At 41.0% G+C, this 18,649-nt stretch overlaps 1 protein-coding gene across 1 annotated transcript in view; it reads right to left on the reverse strand.

Moving 5' to 3' along the window:
* The window catches only part of INSC (INSC spindle orientation adaptor protein), a 226,189-nt gene that overhangs the window by 148,603 nt on the left and 58,937 nt on the right, over nucleotides 1-18,649 (reverse strand). The window contains exon 2 of the mRNA XM_034770348.1: nucleotides 3,192-3,286. Coding sequence (XP_034626239.1) covers nucleotides 3,192-3,274 — 83 coding nt within the window. The 5' untranslated portion in view covers nucleotides 3,275-3,286. The remainder of the gene's footprint in view (nucleotides 1-3,191; nucleotides 3,287-18,649) is intronic.

Below are 18,649 nucleotides of genomic sequence, written 5' to 3' on the forward strand. Positions count from 1 at the left end.
TATTTAAGGAATATACACCAAAACAAGCTGTATTGAACTGGCCATGACTATCACTCTGAAAATGGCATCTGCATGAAACGTTTTTCTCTATTCCCTTAAAAGAATAGTGTTTCATATTAAACCTAATGATAGTTCTAGAAACCATTTAAACAATGCTAACTGAAAGAGGGATCATTTAAATTTACTTCTAAATGTTTTCTCTCATAAAACTCATATTGGTCACTATGTGTTCTTAACTTAGAGAGATGGAAAATAGGTTTCTATAACAGTGGTTTTGTTTTTCTCTTTTAGTTTTTTGTTGTTTTTTTTGGGGGGGGGAGATAAATTATACACTAAGTACTGTATATATCAAACCAGATGTCAATTAGAGAAGATAGGTCTGACAGTATGCTAGAAAACCACTAGTGAGGTGACTCAATACACCAGGGACTTCCCAAACCAAACTGTGATTTCCCACAAAATCATAGTGGAGCGAAAAACAGAGTAAACAATTTAAACAGGACAGGAACACAATTTAAGGGCCTGTCCTGAATTCAAGCACATTCAACATAATTAGTGACTTTAATAGCAGTCAAGGATGCACAAAGATTGGACGTGGTACTCGCTTAAGGATAGAGGATATCAGTACTAAATCAACCATTGTGGAAACAAAATACATTTTAACAAGCGGTCTTACAGACTCCTGGTAGGGTGTTGGGTTATAAAGAGTTCAACTCTTTATAAAATTTATATTTTTGTTAAATGCCTCACAACACAATACAGTGCCACATTTCCTCTTGATTAACACAATTCTCTCCCTCACACACACACACACACACACACAAATACAAAGCCAGAATCCTGAGACAGGCATGCATCAACTAGTTGTAACAGCCTATTTCTTATTAGTTAACCAAGTGTTATTCTGAAACCTGACTCAGTCCTCATTTAAATACTATTCTATGTTATTCCTTTTACAAGTCCACATCAATTGTTTCACAACTCTGTTTAAATCCCACCCATTAAAGCCATTATATTGTGGTTTTCAAATTGGGAGGACTGCTTTGCACCATCCTTGGACCTTATTGTGCACTCAACCCACACGCATGAGTAAGTAGTACGAGCGGTTTGCCCTCCTCCCCCGCCCGCCCAGTATTTTTCCTTCCCCAATACCAACCCCCTTCTTTCACATTCACCTTTCATTTTATGTATGTCTTTTGTGTTACTTTAGCATCCTTTGAAACACTCGCCACTCTTTTGGTCTTGTTATGATTATGACAGACTGCAATCCATTCTCCCTCCTCCATCATACTCTCCCTCTCCTTTTTCTTACCAGAACAAACCTTAATAACAACGTTTAAAGAAACCCAAAAATCAAAACAAAACAAAAAAAACCCATACAAGAGATCAGACATTTCTGAAAGTGTAACTGTTTCGGGATTCTTAAACCACCTCTACATTTCGCTCAGCTACCATTAGAGGAGGACAGAGCACTCACTAAGTGGGTGTGGGTTATACAAGAAATATCTGAACAATCATAATTTCACTTTTACTGAAGTTAGGAATGATCAACTACTTCTATAGTTGGGTTTTCAGCAGTCTAAATAGGGTACCATTCATTATGGTGACTTTCATCACTGTGAGCCACTAATCAGATTGTGATACTATAAAGTAATTGAAACGGCTATATTACTGCTACAAATATACTCCGACATTTAAAAAAAAAACTTAATTCATGCTCTCTTTATAAGCAACCAAATTGTATGCCCAAAACACCAAACTGCACACATGGAATAGGAGATTTGCTAATAGCTTTGCATAAATGCGACCCAGATTTACATACAAAGAGCTGAGTATGTATGTGTATGTTTTTTTAAAACCTGGAGCCACAAAACCAAATTAACATCAAAGTTTGGATGTTTTGATCCACAGAGAAACTCATTGAGCCAAACCAGAGCAACTGGACTTCAGATATAGTACTCCGTGTTTATCTTCACTCACATGTGTATGACACCTGCAGCCTTTTATTTTATTTGAAGTGAATTTTGTAATGTGGTATTACATCACTGTGGGTTCAGCTCTGGTGGCTACAGTTTCAAGGTTAGAGTGAAAGTCACTTTTGATACTTGCTTCAGGTTTAGAGTCTCTAGGAACACATAAAAACCAAGGATAGTGACCACACATACATTTCACAAGTTCAAGGGTTAGTCCGTTCTACAAGTTTCATTAAAGTTACAATTAAAGTGATTACAAACATATAGAAATTCTATACAGACCTATGCACAAGTTACAAATATAGTTATACTCACATCCTCCTAGATAGTGTTAGCTGGGTGACCAGAGAGCAAGGGTGAAAAAATTGGGATGGAAGGTGAGGGAGAGGGGGGGTAATAGGCACCTATATAAGACAAAGCCCCAAATATTGGGACTGTCCCTATAAAATCAGGGCATCTGGTCACCTTAAGCGTTAGGGTCTGATGGGTCTCATGCATTGGTCATCAGTAGAGGGATGGTTCCTGCAGGAGTTTCCCCACAGAAAGTTTAATTTTCCTAATCTGGGCACCCTCTTTTTATAATGGCATATGACTATACCTCATTAGCATTTATGCACAGATATACCCTAACTGCAGGGTTTACTGTTAGAAAAATTTGACTACTGGGTATCTTGTAAGCAAAAATTTACTCTGTTAATTTTTCGCAATATCATCCATTGGTACGTCTTTTTCCCCGTAATCTTGTGGCATAGGGTCATTCTTTAGTATTTACTTATGTCAAGCATTTCTTAATTCTATGGCCTAATATGACTAAGCTAAAAATCTTACAGGCCTCAGGCTGTAGGCCTTGCATTTCAACCCTACTTACTTACATACCTAATAAATAATTAGCCCTTCTACTACTGATCTTATATTCCATAATCCTACAATTTAACTCTATTTAGCATACAATAGAGATACATCTCTACCTGATATAATGCGACCCGATATAATACGAATTCGGATAGAACACGGTAAAGCAGTGCTCCAGGGGGCGGGGTTGCGCACTCCGGGGGATCAAAGCAAGTTCGATATAACGCGGTTTCACCCATAAAGCGGTAAGATTTTTTGGCTCCCGAGGACAGCGTTATCTTGGGGTAGAGGTGTATTATATATTTTTAAATGTAAATTATAACATCACACAATAAATCACTGGCTACACATTACATCAGCTCTTACCGCTGAACCGGCAGTGGAAGGGAATCTAAGTAGTCATCACCTTGACAAGCCATGCTTCTCAGTCTGTTAGTGTACTTCTTCATAAGCCAGAAAATCTAAAATAAAATAAATCAAAACAGGAGAAAGTCAGACTGATATGGTACAATCAAGTGTCAAACCACTCTTTTGGCATACAGTAATAATATGTAGCAAAATAATCCATTAAGAACAACTCAAAGGGCCAGATTCTCCTCTACACTAAGAATGCTTTGCATCGCTCTGGCAGAGAGTCAGGCCAGAAAGTACATAACATTGTAGAACACATAGGATTACTGTGCTCATGAGATTCTTGTATTATTGCACAGCACAAAGAGTCACTTGTAAGGAACATTATACTAGTATGGGGGCTGTGAAGTGACACAGGGACATTACCCAGCCGCCCCCTTCTCCCTCACAGAAATTACATCCCAGGATCTCCCAGAGGCAGCAGACTCAGATTACAATGCATCAGGCTATTGTGTGAAGGATCAGCTCAGGCAGTATGTTAACACTGTTTTAGCAGCATACATAGATATGTACATTTTTATGCATTAAAGGAGTGGGCAGGATAGGCCCCTGATGTCTAATGATAAGTGTTAACATAAGAATGGCCATACTGGATGAGAACAATGGTCCATCTAGCCCAATATCCCATCTTTTGACAGTGACCAATGCCAGCTGCTTCCACAACAGCCTTGCCTACCTTGAGTGCTCCTTTAGCACATTAAATCATCCAGTGGCCCCACAAATTGATTGGCTAGATTCCTGCTTCTGATGTACTTAAACAATTTGTAGCTGTTAGTTTGTGTCTTTTGGTAGTTGCTGCTCATATTCTCTTTGGCCTGCCGATTTGTACTTTTACACTTCATTTGCCAGAGTTTATGCTCCTTTCTAATTTCCTCAATAGAATGTGTCTTCCAATTTTTAAAGAATGCCTGTTTGCCTCTAACTGCCTTCTTTACTCTGATGTTCAGTCATGGTGGCATGTTTTTGGTCTGCTTTTTTATTTGGGATATATGTTCAAATTTGAGCCTCTATTATGGTGTTTTTGAAAACTTTTCATGCTGTTTGCAGGCATTTCACTCATGACTGTTCCTTTTAATTTCCATTTAACTAGATTTAACTAGCTTCCTCATTTTTGTATAGTTCCCTTTTTGAAGTTAAATGCTATTGTGATTAGCATTCCTTCCCTCCCTGCCACATTCACCACTTTGATGATATCCTGTGTGCCACTTGTGGGTTCGAGGTCTAGCTGCTCCAAGAAGCAGTCATTTATGTGGTTTAGAACTTTTAGCTCTGCATCACGTCCTAGGTGACATGTACCCAGTCGATATGGAGATACTTGAAATTCATCATTATTGAGTTCTATTTTTATAGTCTCTCTAGGCTCCCTCAGCATTTCATAATCACATACTGGTCAAGTGGTCGGTAGTATATCCGTACTGCTATACTCTTATTATTCAAGCATGGAATTTCTACCCATAAAATCTCTATGGTATAGTTTGAGTCATTTAAGATTTTTACTATATTCAATGTAATGCTTTCACATATAGTGCCACTCCCCAACCAGCATGAACTACTCTATTATATTTTGTACCCTGATATTACCATGTCCCATTGATCATCATCATTCCATCAAGTTTCTGTGATGTCTATTAGATCAGTATCCTTATTTAATACCAGTTATTCAAGTTCACCCATCTTACTATTTAGACTTCTTGCATTAGTTGTCTGCCTTCATGTGATGACTGGGACTCTTCATTTGACTGTTTCTCTTCAGCCCCTACCTGTACTTTATAAACTTCTATCCTTTCCTCTTTATTAGAATATAGAGAATCCCCATTAATAGGCCCTCCCCTAAGGGATGTCTCTATCCAAACTACATGCTCCTCAGCACCTGTCAACTTTCCCCCAGCCCTTAGTTTAAAAAATTCCTCTCTGAGCTTTTTGATTCTAAATGCCATCAATCTGCTTCCATTTTGGTTTAAGTGGAGCCCATCTATCCTGTATAGGCTCCTCCTTCCTCAAAAGTTTCCCAGTTCCTAATAAACCTAAATCCTTCCTCCAAACATCATCAGGTCATCCACACATTGAGACTCTGTGGCTCTGCCTATCTTAAATGTGGAACTGGAAGCACTTCAGAGAATGTACCATGGGAGTCCTGGACTTTAATCTCTTACCTAGCGGCCTAAATTGGACTCTAGGCCCTGTCCCCTACCTTTCCCTATTTCATGGGTACCTAGGTGTACCATGATCACCAGCTTCTCCCCAGCTACGTTCTCTCTAAAGTTCACGCCTGGGCGACCGCACAAGAGGGAACGTAGGGCCACACACCTAATTACTGGAGCCACGCAGGCATGGCTCCACTAATTAGGTGCCTTCTGGACCCTGGAGAGGACGTGGAAGGTGAGGTGGTGGGGGAAATAGGGAGTGGGTGGGGTCAGGTGGGGGTGGGGACTAAGTTTGGGGCATCCCTCCCAGCCCCAGCTGGTCTGTGCGTGGCAGTCAAGGAGAGACACAATTCTGTTCCAGCCCCAGCGGGGCTGTGCGGGCTGGGAGAGACGAGAGTCCCAGGATGCTGCTGCAGGGAGAGAGAGCTGGGGGGAGTCCTCTCTCCCCACTGTAGCCCTGGGGCAGCCTGTCCCCAAACCCCTCATCCCCAGCCCTACCCCAGAGCCTGCACCCCCAGCCAGAGCCCTCACCCCAACCCTGAGCCCCCTTCCACATTCCGAACCCATCGGCCCCACCGCCACCACATGAATTTTGTTATGTGAACCAATATGGAGATTATGTGTGAGGGAAAAATTAGAGGGAACACTGGCCACAGCACTGCACATTAGTCTATCTAGATACCTCGACAGATCCGCAACCTTCACACCAGGCAGGCAATTTACCCTGTGGTTCTATTGGTTATCAAACTCCCCATTACTATTACCTGTCTCTTCCTGGGTTCCCTCTCCAGGAGGGTATCCTCCATACAGAGGATACCATGACATAATCTGAAAGGAGGATCCCAACTATGAGATCGTTTCCCTCCATTACAGTCTGATGGTCTCCTTCCCCAAGACTTTCATCCACCTCAACAGCGCAGAGGCTGTCAGATGTGGGTGGACCAATGTATTGCGTCCTGGAAAATCTCCTCTATGTACCTCTCAGTGCCCTTTAGTTCCTCCAGTTCAGCCACTCTGGCCTCAAGAGCCCATACTTGGTTTCTGAGGATCATGAGCTGCTTGCACCAAATGCACATGTTACCTGCCCACAAGGCAGGTAATCATGTATTCAGTGCAATAAACTGGATAGCCTCCACTCTGCTGCTGGACTTCTACCTGCATTATTTTTACTCTTGTACCTTTTTTCTGTTTGTTTTGGTGAGGAGCATTTGCTGGTGTAAGTTTAGATAACGTTCGGTGTATCTGGCTCTGTTGAGAGGGAGTTGAGTGCCCTCGCTCAACTCCCTCACAACACTCCCATTTACTGCTCCTGGTCACTAGCTCCTCTAGTCACTTAAGAGAGGGCTTTTGAAATCCCTGTTCTCCCTAAGTAACCCCTCCTCCCCAGTTAAGGGCTCCTGAAGGGACGAAGGGCCAAAGACTCATTAAGAAGGTGTCAGCCTTGCTTAGCAGGCCACTAGGCTCAGCACATGCCCTCTTTTCCCCCCTTCCCCCCGAACAGGCCACACTATCAACTTGTATTTTTGTTACATTTCTTTCCATACACAGTGGTTTAGCAATTTGTAATGTTTTTCATTATTTGGGGTGGGGGGGCATGGGGAAAACTGGCAGCTTAAAAATTAAAATCATACTCGGGCCAATTCCACATTGGTCTACAGCTCCTTGTGCCAAAAAAAAAAAAAAAAAAGGAAAAGCAAAAAGGAACTACTTACTTTTTGCAAAGAAGGGGGAGAAACACTCCCCCACAGTCTGTGACTAGATGAGACTATCAACAGTCAAAGGAGGTCTGCCCTACTCAGGAATCAAGAGGGACCTATAACCCTAAGTAACCATCCAACCCACCGCTAGGGGAAACCCACTCACCATCAAACTCATGAGGCCCAAGATGAACTGTTGCTGTTTGGGGAACCACATAGAAGAGCCTATTTGAGGTGACAGGGAATGAAGGAGAATGGTGGTCAGAAGGAGCAGGGGTGAAGATTGGTGGATTGGTGCGGGGCGGAGGGGGAACAATATGAAACAGATGCATTTTCTGAGATGTGCCAGGGAAGGATATGGAATTGGTGACTTTTGGTCAGGTAGAAAACATTTTACCTAAGGCATGTCATATGTATTCACAAACTAACACAAAACATTTGAAAAGATCCCCTAGTGGAATTTTGGCAGCACATCAACTGGTTATTGGTTATGCTCTGTAAATGGAGTTCAGATGGCGTTTACAAAACTTGCCACTCCAAATTGCTCTTAATTGACGTTAAGTGTGGGCCTCAACCTCTTTCCTAACAAACTGATCTCATTCCTAATGCATTTCCTTGCTTTATACAGGATTTGTATGTCAAAATCCACAAATATAGTCCTGTGTAAATAAAAGTTATAGCCAAAGTAATTCACATACTTCATCCAATAATACCCAATACCACAGATTGTTTGGGAAACTTCCACACACACACACACACACACACACTTTTTTCTGGAAATAATGAGTTCACTTTTAAAAGATGTATCTAGCAAAGGAATATACTGCAAATAGAATAGCATAAAACAATTAGTGGTTTAACTATTATTGAATACTCTGATTTTAAAGAATTGCCAGTCAGAAGAAGTTCCATCTTAAAACAAGATTGCTTAAAGCTTAATAAATTGGCCCTACGTTGCTCATATATATTAAAACAAATCTCTTCTGAGATATGTCTTGACTTGGGAAACAGGATTAGTGAAGTCTTTTTGACATTAGGGTTGGGATGTGAAGTGCCAGACTACCCCTTCCACTGGGCTGTGGCTAAATGCTTAATTCAAGCCTTAATAAAAATGCATACATGGGTCATGATTTGATGTGACAAGCTACAGTTCTTTGGCAGGCAGGAAATTCTACAATCTATGAGTAATGAGTTGAACACACGTGAGTGATACTCATATTTCCATACAAATGGAGTGTTGAGAATCCTGTGGGCAAGCTGTATATTCTGCCACCTACAATGTAGTCTGTCCCATCACAATGTGAATGGCTCTTAGCTGCGCTTTTGTCAAAAATTATCCATCCAAACTGGTTTTTCAAAGGAAAATTAGGTTTTCCACTCAACACATTTTTGCTGAAAGCATCTGCTCGCCCAGGAAAATTTCATCTTTTCAACAAAAAAATGAAGACTCAAGAATTGGAACGTTTTTGGTTTATGGCTAAAAATCTAAATGGCTTGGTTGTATTCAAAAGTCAAAATGTTTCCACTCAGAAATGCCACTACAGTGCCTCCTGACAGGAGTAGGTTGAGTCCTCATGCGTTCATTCTCCTCCACTGCTCAGGCTCCCTGACTGGACTACATTTCCCATGAAGAAACATGGTCTCACCTTTTGCTAGCTCACTATAGTGCTTCATGGGAGTCCCGTGGCTGTGGTGCATCATGGGAGATGAAGTCCAGCTGGGAAGCCTGACCCACAGAAGAGAATGGGAGTTTGAGGCACCCAAACTACACCTCCCATGTGACAACACAGTACCATTTCCCAATCTAAATCTTTGGGGATTTGATTTCATTAAAAAGTTAAAAATATTTTTGAAGTTTTCCCACTTGGGCGGGATGGGGGGAGGAGGAACCATTCTGACCAGCTCTAATCAGCATTCCTAAAGGCAACATCTCCTAAAATGGATGGAATTGCAAATATCCCCTAAAGCCATAACCAGAGAGCCTTTAGCATATCTAATATTTAATCTTATACATTAAACACTCTAATCAAGACCAAAAAAATCTTCCTCCCCCACCCCACCCCCCTTAAATCTTGTTTGAACTAGAAAACGCTAGACAACAGGCACCAAAAGGGTACAGATGAAGTGGTACTAGCAAAAATGTATGTACGCATTATCTACCATGTCAAGAACACATGCTGTGAGGCTATTTCTCTGAAAGGCTGAAACACATTCTCAGGGCAACTTGTGCTGCCTCTGCTGTGCTTGCACTGTTGATGTCTTGGCTTTTTCTGTAGCTACATTGAGAAATTGTTTCCTCTCAGAGTCGTCAATCCAGCACTTTTCACTAATATTAAAAATTCAACTTAAAAATCTCTCTCTCTCTCCCTCACACACACACACACACACACACACACATACACACAGGTCCTTCCTGGGGAGATTTTTCGTAACACTCACAATTGCTGGTCTGCAAGCACTGCCTGAAGTCCCATTTCAACACTTTTTCTCCCCAAAGTCCATTTGAAAGTTGCTCTTGTGATTTTTTTTGATCTATTCATAATTACCACCAAAGAAAAAGACGGCACCACACACATCCCACCTGTATGAATATCTTTGTGATATTAACAGATGTGCTGCCACTTTTTATGAATAAGTTAAGTAGTTACTGAAAGTTAATATTTCATTAAGGCAAAATTAGAATGCTACTAGAAATAAAACCATTTAAGTACCTAGCAGTCTTTTTGAAAAGGTCCTATAAATGCTTATATTCTTAATCTAATTATTTTTATTTGTCTCATTGGTCATGTTTATATTGATAATAGGTTATCATAGTAGGAGCAAATTTCTAAGCACCTTAATAGCTGTGTATATGACACCCATCTGTCAACTTGGGATTCAGTGGTGCTTTAAGATTTATTATAAACAAACTGTAGAGTTTTCTATTTTTTATTTTAAAGATCTTTTGTCTTTATCAACCATTGTAGAATAATCTGTCCTGTGGATATAATCAGCTGGATGAAAATAATTTAGCCCCACTTTCATTAGTATCCTGCTACACTGTTGTTTTTAAATAAATAAATAAATAAATAAATAAATAAAAGATTCATGGAGAGTCTCTCCACTTTGCTACTACTAATACTAGAAACATTGAAAATTAGAGGTTTTACTGGAGGCACTTATAACCACCATAGTATGGTATAACTCCTGTCCATGTAACGTCTGGTGATACTTAGGTCCTGGCTCAGGAAATCACTTAAGCACGTGTTTAAATTCAGCAACTTCAATGGGACTTAAACATCTGCTTAAGTGCTTTCCTGAAGCAGTAAAACCTGTAATTTTCAGTGTTTCTAATATTAATAGCAAAGTGGAGATGCATTCCACAAATCTTGTTTTCAAAAAACATTAAATCTACAGCAGGATATTTAGGAAACATTTTACTTCATACACTCATTCAGGCTTAAATCAAAGGCCTACTGAAGTCAACAGGAGGCTTTCTATTGACTGCAACGGGCATTGGGTCAGGCAATGAGGACTGGTCAACATGCAAATTTGCACCAAAACTTAACCAGTTGTAATTCACACCATTTGTTATTTCAGCACATGTCTGGGTGTGGACACTTATTTCACAGTCAAAGTACAGGAGTCCTCAGACTTACGACACAATTCATTCCTCAAAATTGCGTTGTAGGTCGAAATGTTGTAAGTCAAAACCGCTTTTCCCATAGGAATCAATGGTACGAAGGGGGGATTGGTTCCTGAACCAAGGCCTGATACACTATTTTCACCATAATAACCCAAATTTTTGTACTAAATGAATTATAGATGACTAATGTTGCAACATCAGTGTATTTACTGTACACTGAATTTGTAAACAGCATTCAAACAAACAAACTCACATATGCTGCTCAGAATGCTGGCAACATAGGCTCAGAAGCCAGGGAGACGGCACACATGCTGCGCCTCAGCCAATCATTGTTCAAGCTTTCTTCTTGGCTCCTGGCCCTGGGCTCAGTCAATCAAAAACAAGCGGCAACACTACCCAGCAGCAAGCTACCCTGCTGCCTCAAAGCCAATCAGAAGTGACCCCTTCCAGCTCAATACCAGTATAAACGCAACCAGGAAGTGATTTCAAGTGACCTTTATGCAAATTGAGCATCTTAAAGGCAAAACAAGCATTGTAGGGGCAAAACGGGCAGTCAATTGAAAAGTGCTGTAGGTGGCATCCGATGTAAGTCGGGCATCGCAAGTCTGAGGACTCCCTGTAAAAGTAAAAGATTGACTTACCGACTTAAGCAACACTGAAATAGGACACTTGGATTTTGAAATAAGTGTCCACACCCAGACTTGTGCTGAAATAAGAAATGGTGTGAATTACAACCGGTGTAGTTATTTCAGCGCAACAGTGTGTGTAGATGCGACCTCAGATATATTCTTTTTGTGTCATTTGCCATTCCTTTTATCATGTCAGTGCCAAACATTTTAAGACACGGTTTCGTCATGTTTATTAACAGATGGGAATATGAAGATCACAAGCCACATTTCATTCCCATCAAACACTTGTCAGCCAAAGTCTTTTCAAAGGAAAAAAGACTATTATGAAAAAGAAAACGATATAAACAGCACATACAAATCACCCACAAAAACTCAATCATCAATTAAAGACTTGGCCTTCTAGTCTTGTGCTTGCAGAGCGACAGGTAGCTTGTTTGCACTAAGGCATTCAGGCCCTGATATAGTGAAGAGATGCAGCCACAGAAAGCCAAATACAGCTTTCTGATTCAAGGTTACCCAGCCCACACGAACATTAAAGCTGGAGCACCAGTGGAGAAATAAGCATAGGGGAGAAAAGCTCTACCCCACCCAACACACTCTACTTCCCCTTATGCTAGGGGTTTGCTGGTGGCTACTGTAGGAGGCAACTATGCAACCTCTACCAGTTCTATGGCAGCAGAGATTTCCCTATACAATGGAAATTCTCTGTTGGGAATATCTGGCCATTTAGCACTGTGTAGCAGCTTACACAGCACCAAGTGGCTTTAGCAGACCAGAGATGTCAGCACTCTGTCTCCTACACTACAGGTAGAGCAAAAACAGGAGGGGAAAATTATTTTCACTCAATAACTTGCAGCACATCACATCTCCCAGTATAAGTTCTCTCTCCATCATGCAATATTTATGCCAAGGTTAGAAATACAATTTTGCTAGTGTGAGTATCCCAACATAAGCTAATGTTGATAAATATAGTGCATTAAGTTGATTACCATGAGATTAATCGTGTTCTAAAATAGCTGATAAGCTAGAACTAGGAATCATGGCTTTTTTGCAAATGATTGAATTACTGTTTTGGTCCTTCAGAAGAGAGATGCCAAATAACTTCACCATTAACATTAGCTGATAAACAACAGTATTCAAGAGAGAAGATGGAAAAGTAAAGGCTTTCAGTATGGCAGTCTCCCAACTTGAAACACTGAGGGATCAACTAGAAACTTAGAAAGAATCTAATAGTCTAGATTCCATTTTAGAAAAAAAAAAAAAAAGACTATAGAAATGTAATCAGGTCCTGATTTTGCCAGAAGCTGGGAAATGGGCTACAGGGGACGGATCACTTGATGGTTACTTGTTCTGTTCATTCCCTCTGGGGCACCTGGCATTGGTCATTGTTGGAAAACAGGATACTGGGCTAGAGGGATCTTTGGTCTGACTCAATATGGCCACTCTTATGTTCTTATGTCACAGTTATGGCAGAGAGTTCCTCAAACTGAAATAGTTGTGACTCATTTAGTCCTATTAATGCTGGCCTTAAGAAAGTTCTCCCCTCTCAAAAGGATGTGCTGGAAAGTGGAGGTACTGAAATTGATACAATTAAGTGCCATTTCTGAAATCACAATGCCAGGACATCCGCCCTTCTGAAGACCTAAATCAGAAGGCAAGTCCATGAACTCCAGTGTTAGCTGTAACCTCAACACCATAACTTCCACATTAAAAGAGTATTTTAAAATAGAGCATCATTCTTCATTTTCAGAGAGAACAATTTTTTCACCCTCAGTTATTAATATCCTTGGATTTGTAGGAAGCCAGTCTCATAAATAGCCTGGCTAACCTGGGGATAATAAGCCTTCATCCACAGCTGAGTCATTGTAGACCAGATATCATTTGATTAATCAGAATGGTTGTTCCATCATAATAAAGGAAAAATCCCAAAGAGTGTCTGTCCTCCTTTTATACTACCAAAAATCTGGGAATCATTAGTCACTATTCTTCTGATACACAGAAGATCTGCTAATGGAATGCCACAAATCAAATTAAGGGCAGTATTGTGAGAGTACTTATGTTCTGTTAGTTTGTGTAAGTTAGTCAGAGAGGTGGAAGAAAGTATATATGCATTCTGTCCTCTGTAACAATAGGTAGGATTCATCATTGGTCTTTTCTACTGTCCACTTCAAGACTCAAAATGCTAATACTGGCTAATACTGTTCGTACCAGTTTTATACTGGTGTGAATCCATTTACTTCAATGGAGTTATTCCTCATTTACACCAGTGAAAGCAAAAACAGAATAAGTCAGTTTGTGAGCCCACAAAATATGAAGAGGAATAAAATCAAGAACAAACAAGAAAAACTCGAGGGTCCACCAGAAGGTGTGCTGAAATGGTATAGTGATGGGGGCCACACAAGAACATGGATATATACACAGATACTTCCTGGAATGCAAAAAACACTTTTAAAGTAAACTTAGATCTTTAGCAGTATTAATTACTTTCAGAACCAATAACCAAGCTTGCACTGGCCTTGGCAACATTACAAGTCAATCTCTGCATAAAGATTAACTATTCCTCTACAATGGCAGTGTACCTTTTGGGGGCACAACACATTTCTCCCACCTCTCTCCTGCACCATGCATATTTCTTCTGGATTGCCTCTATTTCTTTCATCACATGCCTCTTGAGTTTCTGATCTTATACCAAACTTGTAGCAAGCATTTTTGGACTCTTCATTGATTGACATACCACCATTCCAATGTCAAATGGAGAAATGAACACTATTTGATGATGTTCTGCACGGTTAGTTCTGTGTTTGGGGTTCTGAATTGGATATTTTCTTCTGAGGACTCAAAGAAAGAAGAGAGGCAGAGAAAATCCAGCACAACAGAAACAGCTCATCCTGCTAATTACATACAGGAAACAAATACCTCCAGATCCTGCACTGGGTTGAGAAGTGCAATATCAACAAACCCAAGCATTAGAAAAACAGTAGTGAAGCAGACCCCCCAAAAAAGTAATAATATTGGCCTAAAAGTAATAAGGTTTTAAATAATAAGTTTGGATTCTTTATATTTGCCTTCTGGTTTTTGAGCCTTTACAGGGCTCTCGCTTCACATTTTCTAGTTTTTCCACTGCAACCACAAGGTTTTCACTTTTTTTAAAAAAGTGAAAGTTGAGAGGCTCATGCTGCCTCTTGATTCCAGCCATGGGACATTAAGGAAAAGCAGCAAATATCATGAAAATCTCAATAAAATTGAGAAAGTGAGAGTGAAGGCCCAGATTGCCTGACCCAACATAATAAACTAAGCCCATGTCTATAGATATTGCAGATGGAAAAAAGGCCTGTCATCTCATCTAGTCAGTTCCTTTGCCAGCACACAATTTTTCCTTTCCATATAGCTTCTACTAATTCACTAAGTTTAGGTTTAAATGTCTCTATAATAGGCTTTCCAGATATTAAATATATTTTAATACAGTAAGAAACAGGGAAGGGTGTGACTTCTTCCATATTGCATCTTTTTATCCAAGCAAAACATTTTGAGACAAAGAGCCAGAGCCTAAACCTCACATACATACACTGCAAAACTTCCAGTAAATTCAGCTTCCTCCCTTGGCATTTTTAGCTCATTACTCAGAGAGATCTCCTCTACTGGGAGGGGTACACACATTTATAAAATATACAGCAGCGGGGTGGGTGGGGGAAGAAATGATTAGCAGCCATGTTTCTAGTAATTAACATTTCAGTGACAAAGAATTTACTTTTGCGGTTCAGTATCAAATAAGAAATAGATTGCCACTTGCTGCTGCATTTGTTTTTTTTTTAAGTGCTGAATAATCACTGCATTAAAGTGTTTATTAGTTTTCATACCTATACTAATATAGGTTGTTCTCAGAAAGTGCTGAGATGTGCAACTTTTTCTAGCAACACACTGCCTTTTTTGATTGATTGACTGTATAATGCTTTCCTCTTTCTCTCTTAATGGAAGAATATAAGCATGTTCGTTTGACATCACCTCTTTCAATAATGATTCCCAACACTAACGCTCAAAATGAGGGCAACCCTACTTTGAAAGATGGCTTCTTACTTTGAAAGAGGTTCATGCTAAGCAGCAGGTATATGCACCCCATTTCTCTCAGCTGAAGTTTGCAAACTGTCAATCTTATGTTTTCTGTCATAAAAATTCCCAGAGATATGGCTGGATAGCAGAATTTAGGTCTGACCTATAAAATATTAGGTGCTGTCTACCCTCAACTGACATGGAAATCAAAAGGAGCTGAGGATAAAGAGTACCTCATAGGAAACACTGAGCTGACAAATTCAGATCCCTCATTTGTACTGGAATAACTTATACAGAATGATTTATAGTGAGAAACAGTATTAGAAACATGGTCACTTAAGGTTAAATTAGAATATTTAGCCAGAGCTCTAAGTAGGAACCCCAAACACTTGCAGCTTGTCCCCTCAGCACATGCACTCTGCCTGGAGCGGGGAGGGACCATGCTCCACTTGGACACCCTCTTCAGGACAATGTGAAATGTCTGAAGTTCAGGGACTGCAATTCTCCCTGATCATTGTATAGGGTGCACAAGAAAGGAAGGGGGAGGATGGATCCTTGCACCCTCCCTGACAGATATCAGTGAAAAGGCAGGGATAACCACTCGGGAGAAGTGAAGGACTGGCAATGCCTGGGTTCTATTTCCACCTCTGTCACTGAGGGTACACCTACACTACAGAGGGGAGTCGATTTAAGATACGCAAATTCAGCTACATGAATAGCGTAGCTGAATTCGACGTATTGCAGCCAACTTACCCCGCTGTGAGGACGGCGGCAAAATCGACTTCTGCGGCTTTCTGTCGACGGCGCTTACTCCCACCTCCCCTGGTGGAGTAAGAGCGTCGATTCGGGGATCGATTCGATCCCCGAGAGGTCGATTTCTACCCGCCGATTCAGGTGGGTAGTGTAGACCTAGCCTGAGTGACTGCACATAAGTCTGTTTAGCCTCTGACCCCTTCTCTGTTTAGACTGTAAACCCTTTGGGTCAGGGATGGTCTCTTCCATGTATGTATATATGTACGGCACCTCCCCTAGTGTAGCCCAATTTCATTTTAATATAAATAAAAATTAACAGACATATACACGTTAGTTCACATTTTACACCTCTGATTTTCTTCTAGGAATCAACAGAATATTGTCCTTATAATTAACTGATGTCACCTGTTGCTGATATGAGATTCCTAAACTAAAACTGAATTATCTAAATAGCACTAAGGCTAGGTCTACACTACCCGCCTGAATCGGCAGGTAGAAATCGATCTCTCGGGTATCGAATTATCGCGTCTCGTCGGGACGCGACAATCGATGCCTGAATCAACGCTCTTACTCCACCAGCGGAGGTGGGAGTAAGCGCCGTCGACGGGGAGCTGTGGAGGTAGATTTTGCCGCCGTCCTCACAGCGGGGTAAGTCGGCTCCGATAGGTCGAATTCAGCTACGCTATTCGCGTAGCTGAATTTGCGTTCCTTAAATCGACCCCCCCTCCCCCCCGTAGTGAAGACCTGCCCTAAGTAGCTCAATGAGTATTTTTAATATGACTTTACTGATGTTGTGGTAAAGTCACTGAAGTGCCCACAACTTTTTATGCAATAACGAACTTTAGAGGAACTGAGATAAAGAAATTAAATGACTTCCCCCCAGAATTACACAAGAAGCTTGTGAAAGGCAGGAACTGAAACTAAATTCTCCTGAATCTCCTATACCTTAGCTGCAAGACTAGCCTCTTTGTCAGCATAAATATGGATAGCAGAATCAGGCCCTACGTGAACTGCTCACTACCTGCAAAGCAAAGAGGATAGGAATGCCTCTGCATCTCTCCACAGAAAGGGGATCATGCATAATCAGAAGATTTCAGCTCACTTAATACCAGCTGCTGTTCTTCACCGATGCTGTCTGAAAGACATCCTTCCTGATTACATTCTGAAAATGATCTGACATTTAAGACAAATTTTTAAAAGATGAAAAAATACTATATTAATTCAGGTCACAGTCCCCCTAAACCCCCACCACCACAGTCTTTATTGGAAGTATCACATGGTATTGCATGGTAAATAGTGGTGGCATTTTAAAAATATTTGCAAGCTATCACAAATATTTTCATTTTGCAGCATTAATATCCGATTGCTCCTTTTTGACATTAGCTTGAAAACTCTTGAAATAAGTCTCAGACCAAATACTGACACATCCACATCCACCTAAAACTTAATGTGGTAAGGTTGTTTGCATCCAGCAATAAATTCCAGTGCCTGTGTTGTTGGTTTTATTTATTCTTCTTTTCAGTGTGGAAAAGCGAGGGAAAAAAACAACAACCAGGGACTTTCTTCATAAGTTAATAAGGAAGAAAATATACAATCAGTGTCAAAAGTTACCTTCTGCTAATAAGACATTTCAGCTGAATATGGAGGAATCAGTTTTAATGACAAGAGGAAACCAGTTCAATCAAGACACTGAAGTGACATGTATCGAGAGCCTCCAAAGCTCAAAATCTTAGTTCATGGCCTAGGAAATGAAAATGATAGCTGCCTTCAATACTGACATGATGCTTTTTTTAGTTGTAAGAGGCCATCACCAGCAGTACTTATTACCACAAAAGATACTAGATATAGTTGAGCCAAAGAATGGCAGGTTCATATGAATAAACTAACTAGTCATTTTTTAAACGAAACACACAGCTATATTCTCCAGTGCAGGCCTCAACATATGAGAAAGCAAAAATCATGAATCACCCCTCTCCCCCTGCAAAAAAAAAAAAAAATCACGATTGGATTAAAAAAATCATACGAGTTTCAAGGAGAATACTTTTTTTTTTTTTTAAATTACCACCTTTGGTTTCTTAGCCTTTATGGTGCACTGAGGTCATACTTTCAAGCTTTTCTCTCAGGGCCGGTACAACCCATTAGGCGACCTAGGCGGTCACCTAGGGCACTAGCATTTGAGGGGCGGCATTTCGGGTCCTTCAGCAGCGACTGCATCTTCGGCCGCCCCAGTCGTCATCAGCATTTAGGCGGAGGGAGCTGGGGCAGGGGGGCGTGGGGAGGACCGCCTGCAGCAAGTGGGGGGGGCAGCACGCAGGGGAACTCCCCGCCCCAGCTCACCTCTGCTCCGCCTCCTCCCCTGAGCACGCTCTGCTTCTCTCCCTCCCAGGCTTGCAGTGCCAAACAGCTTCTTGGCGCTGCAAGCCTGGGAGGCAGGAGAAGTGGAGCGGCGACGGCGTGCTCGGGGAGGAGGCGGAGCAGAGGTGAGCTAGGGCGGGGAGCTGCCGCACAGCTCCCCGGG

The sequence above is a fragment of the Trachemys scripta genome, chromosome 4, assembly GCF_013100865.1.
Source record: "Trachemys scripta elegans isolate TJP31775 chromosome 4, CAS_Tse_1.0, whole genome shotgun sequence".
Taxonomy (NCBI): domain Eukaryota; kingdom Metazoa; phylum Chordata; order Testudines; family Emydidae; genus Trachemys; species Trachemys scripta.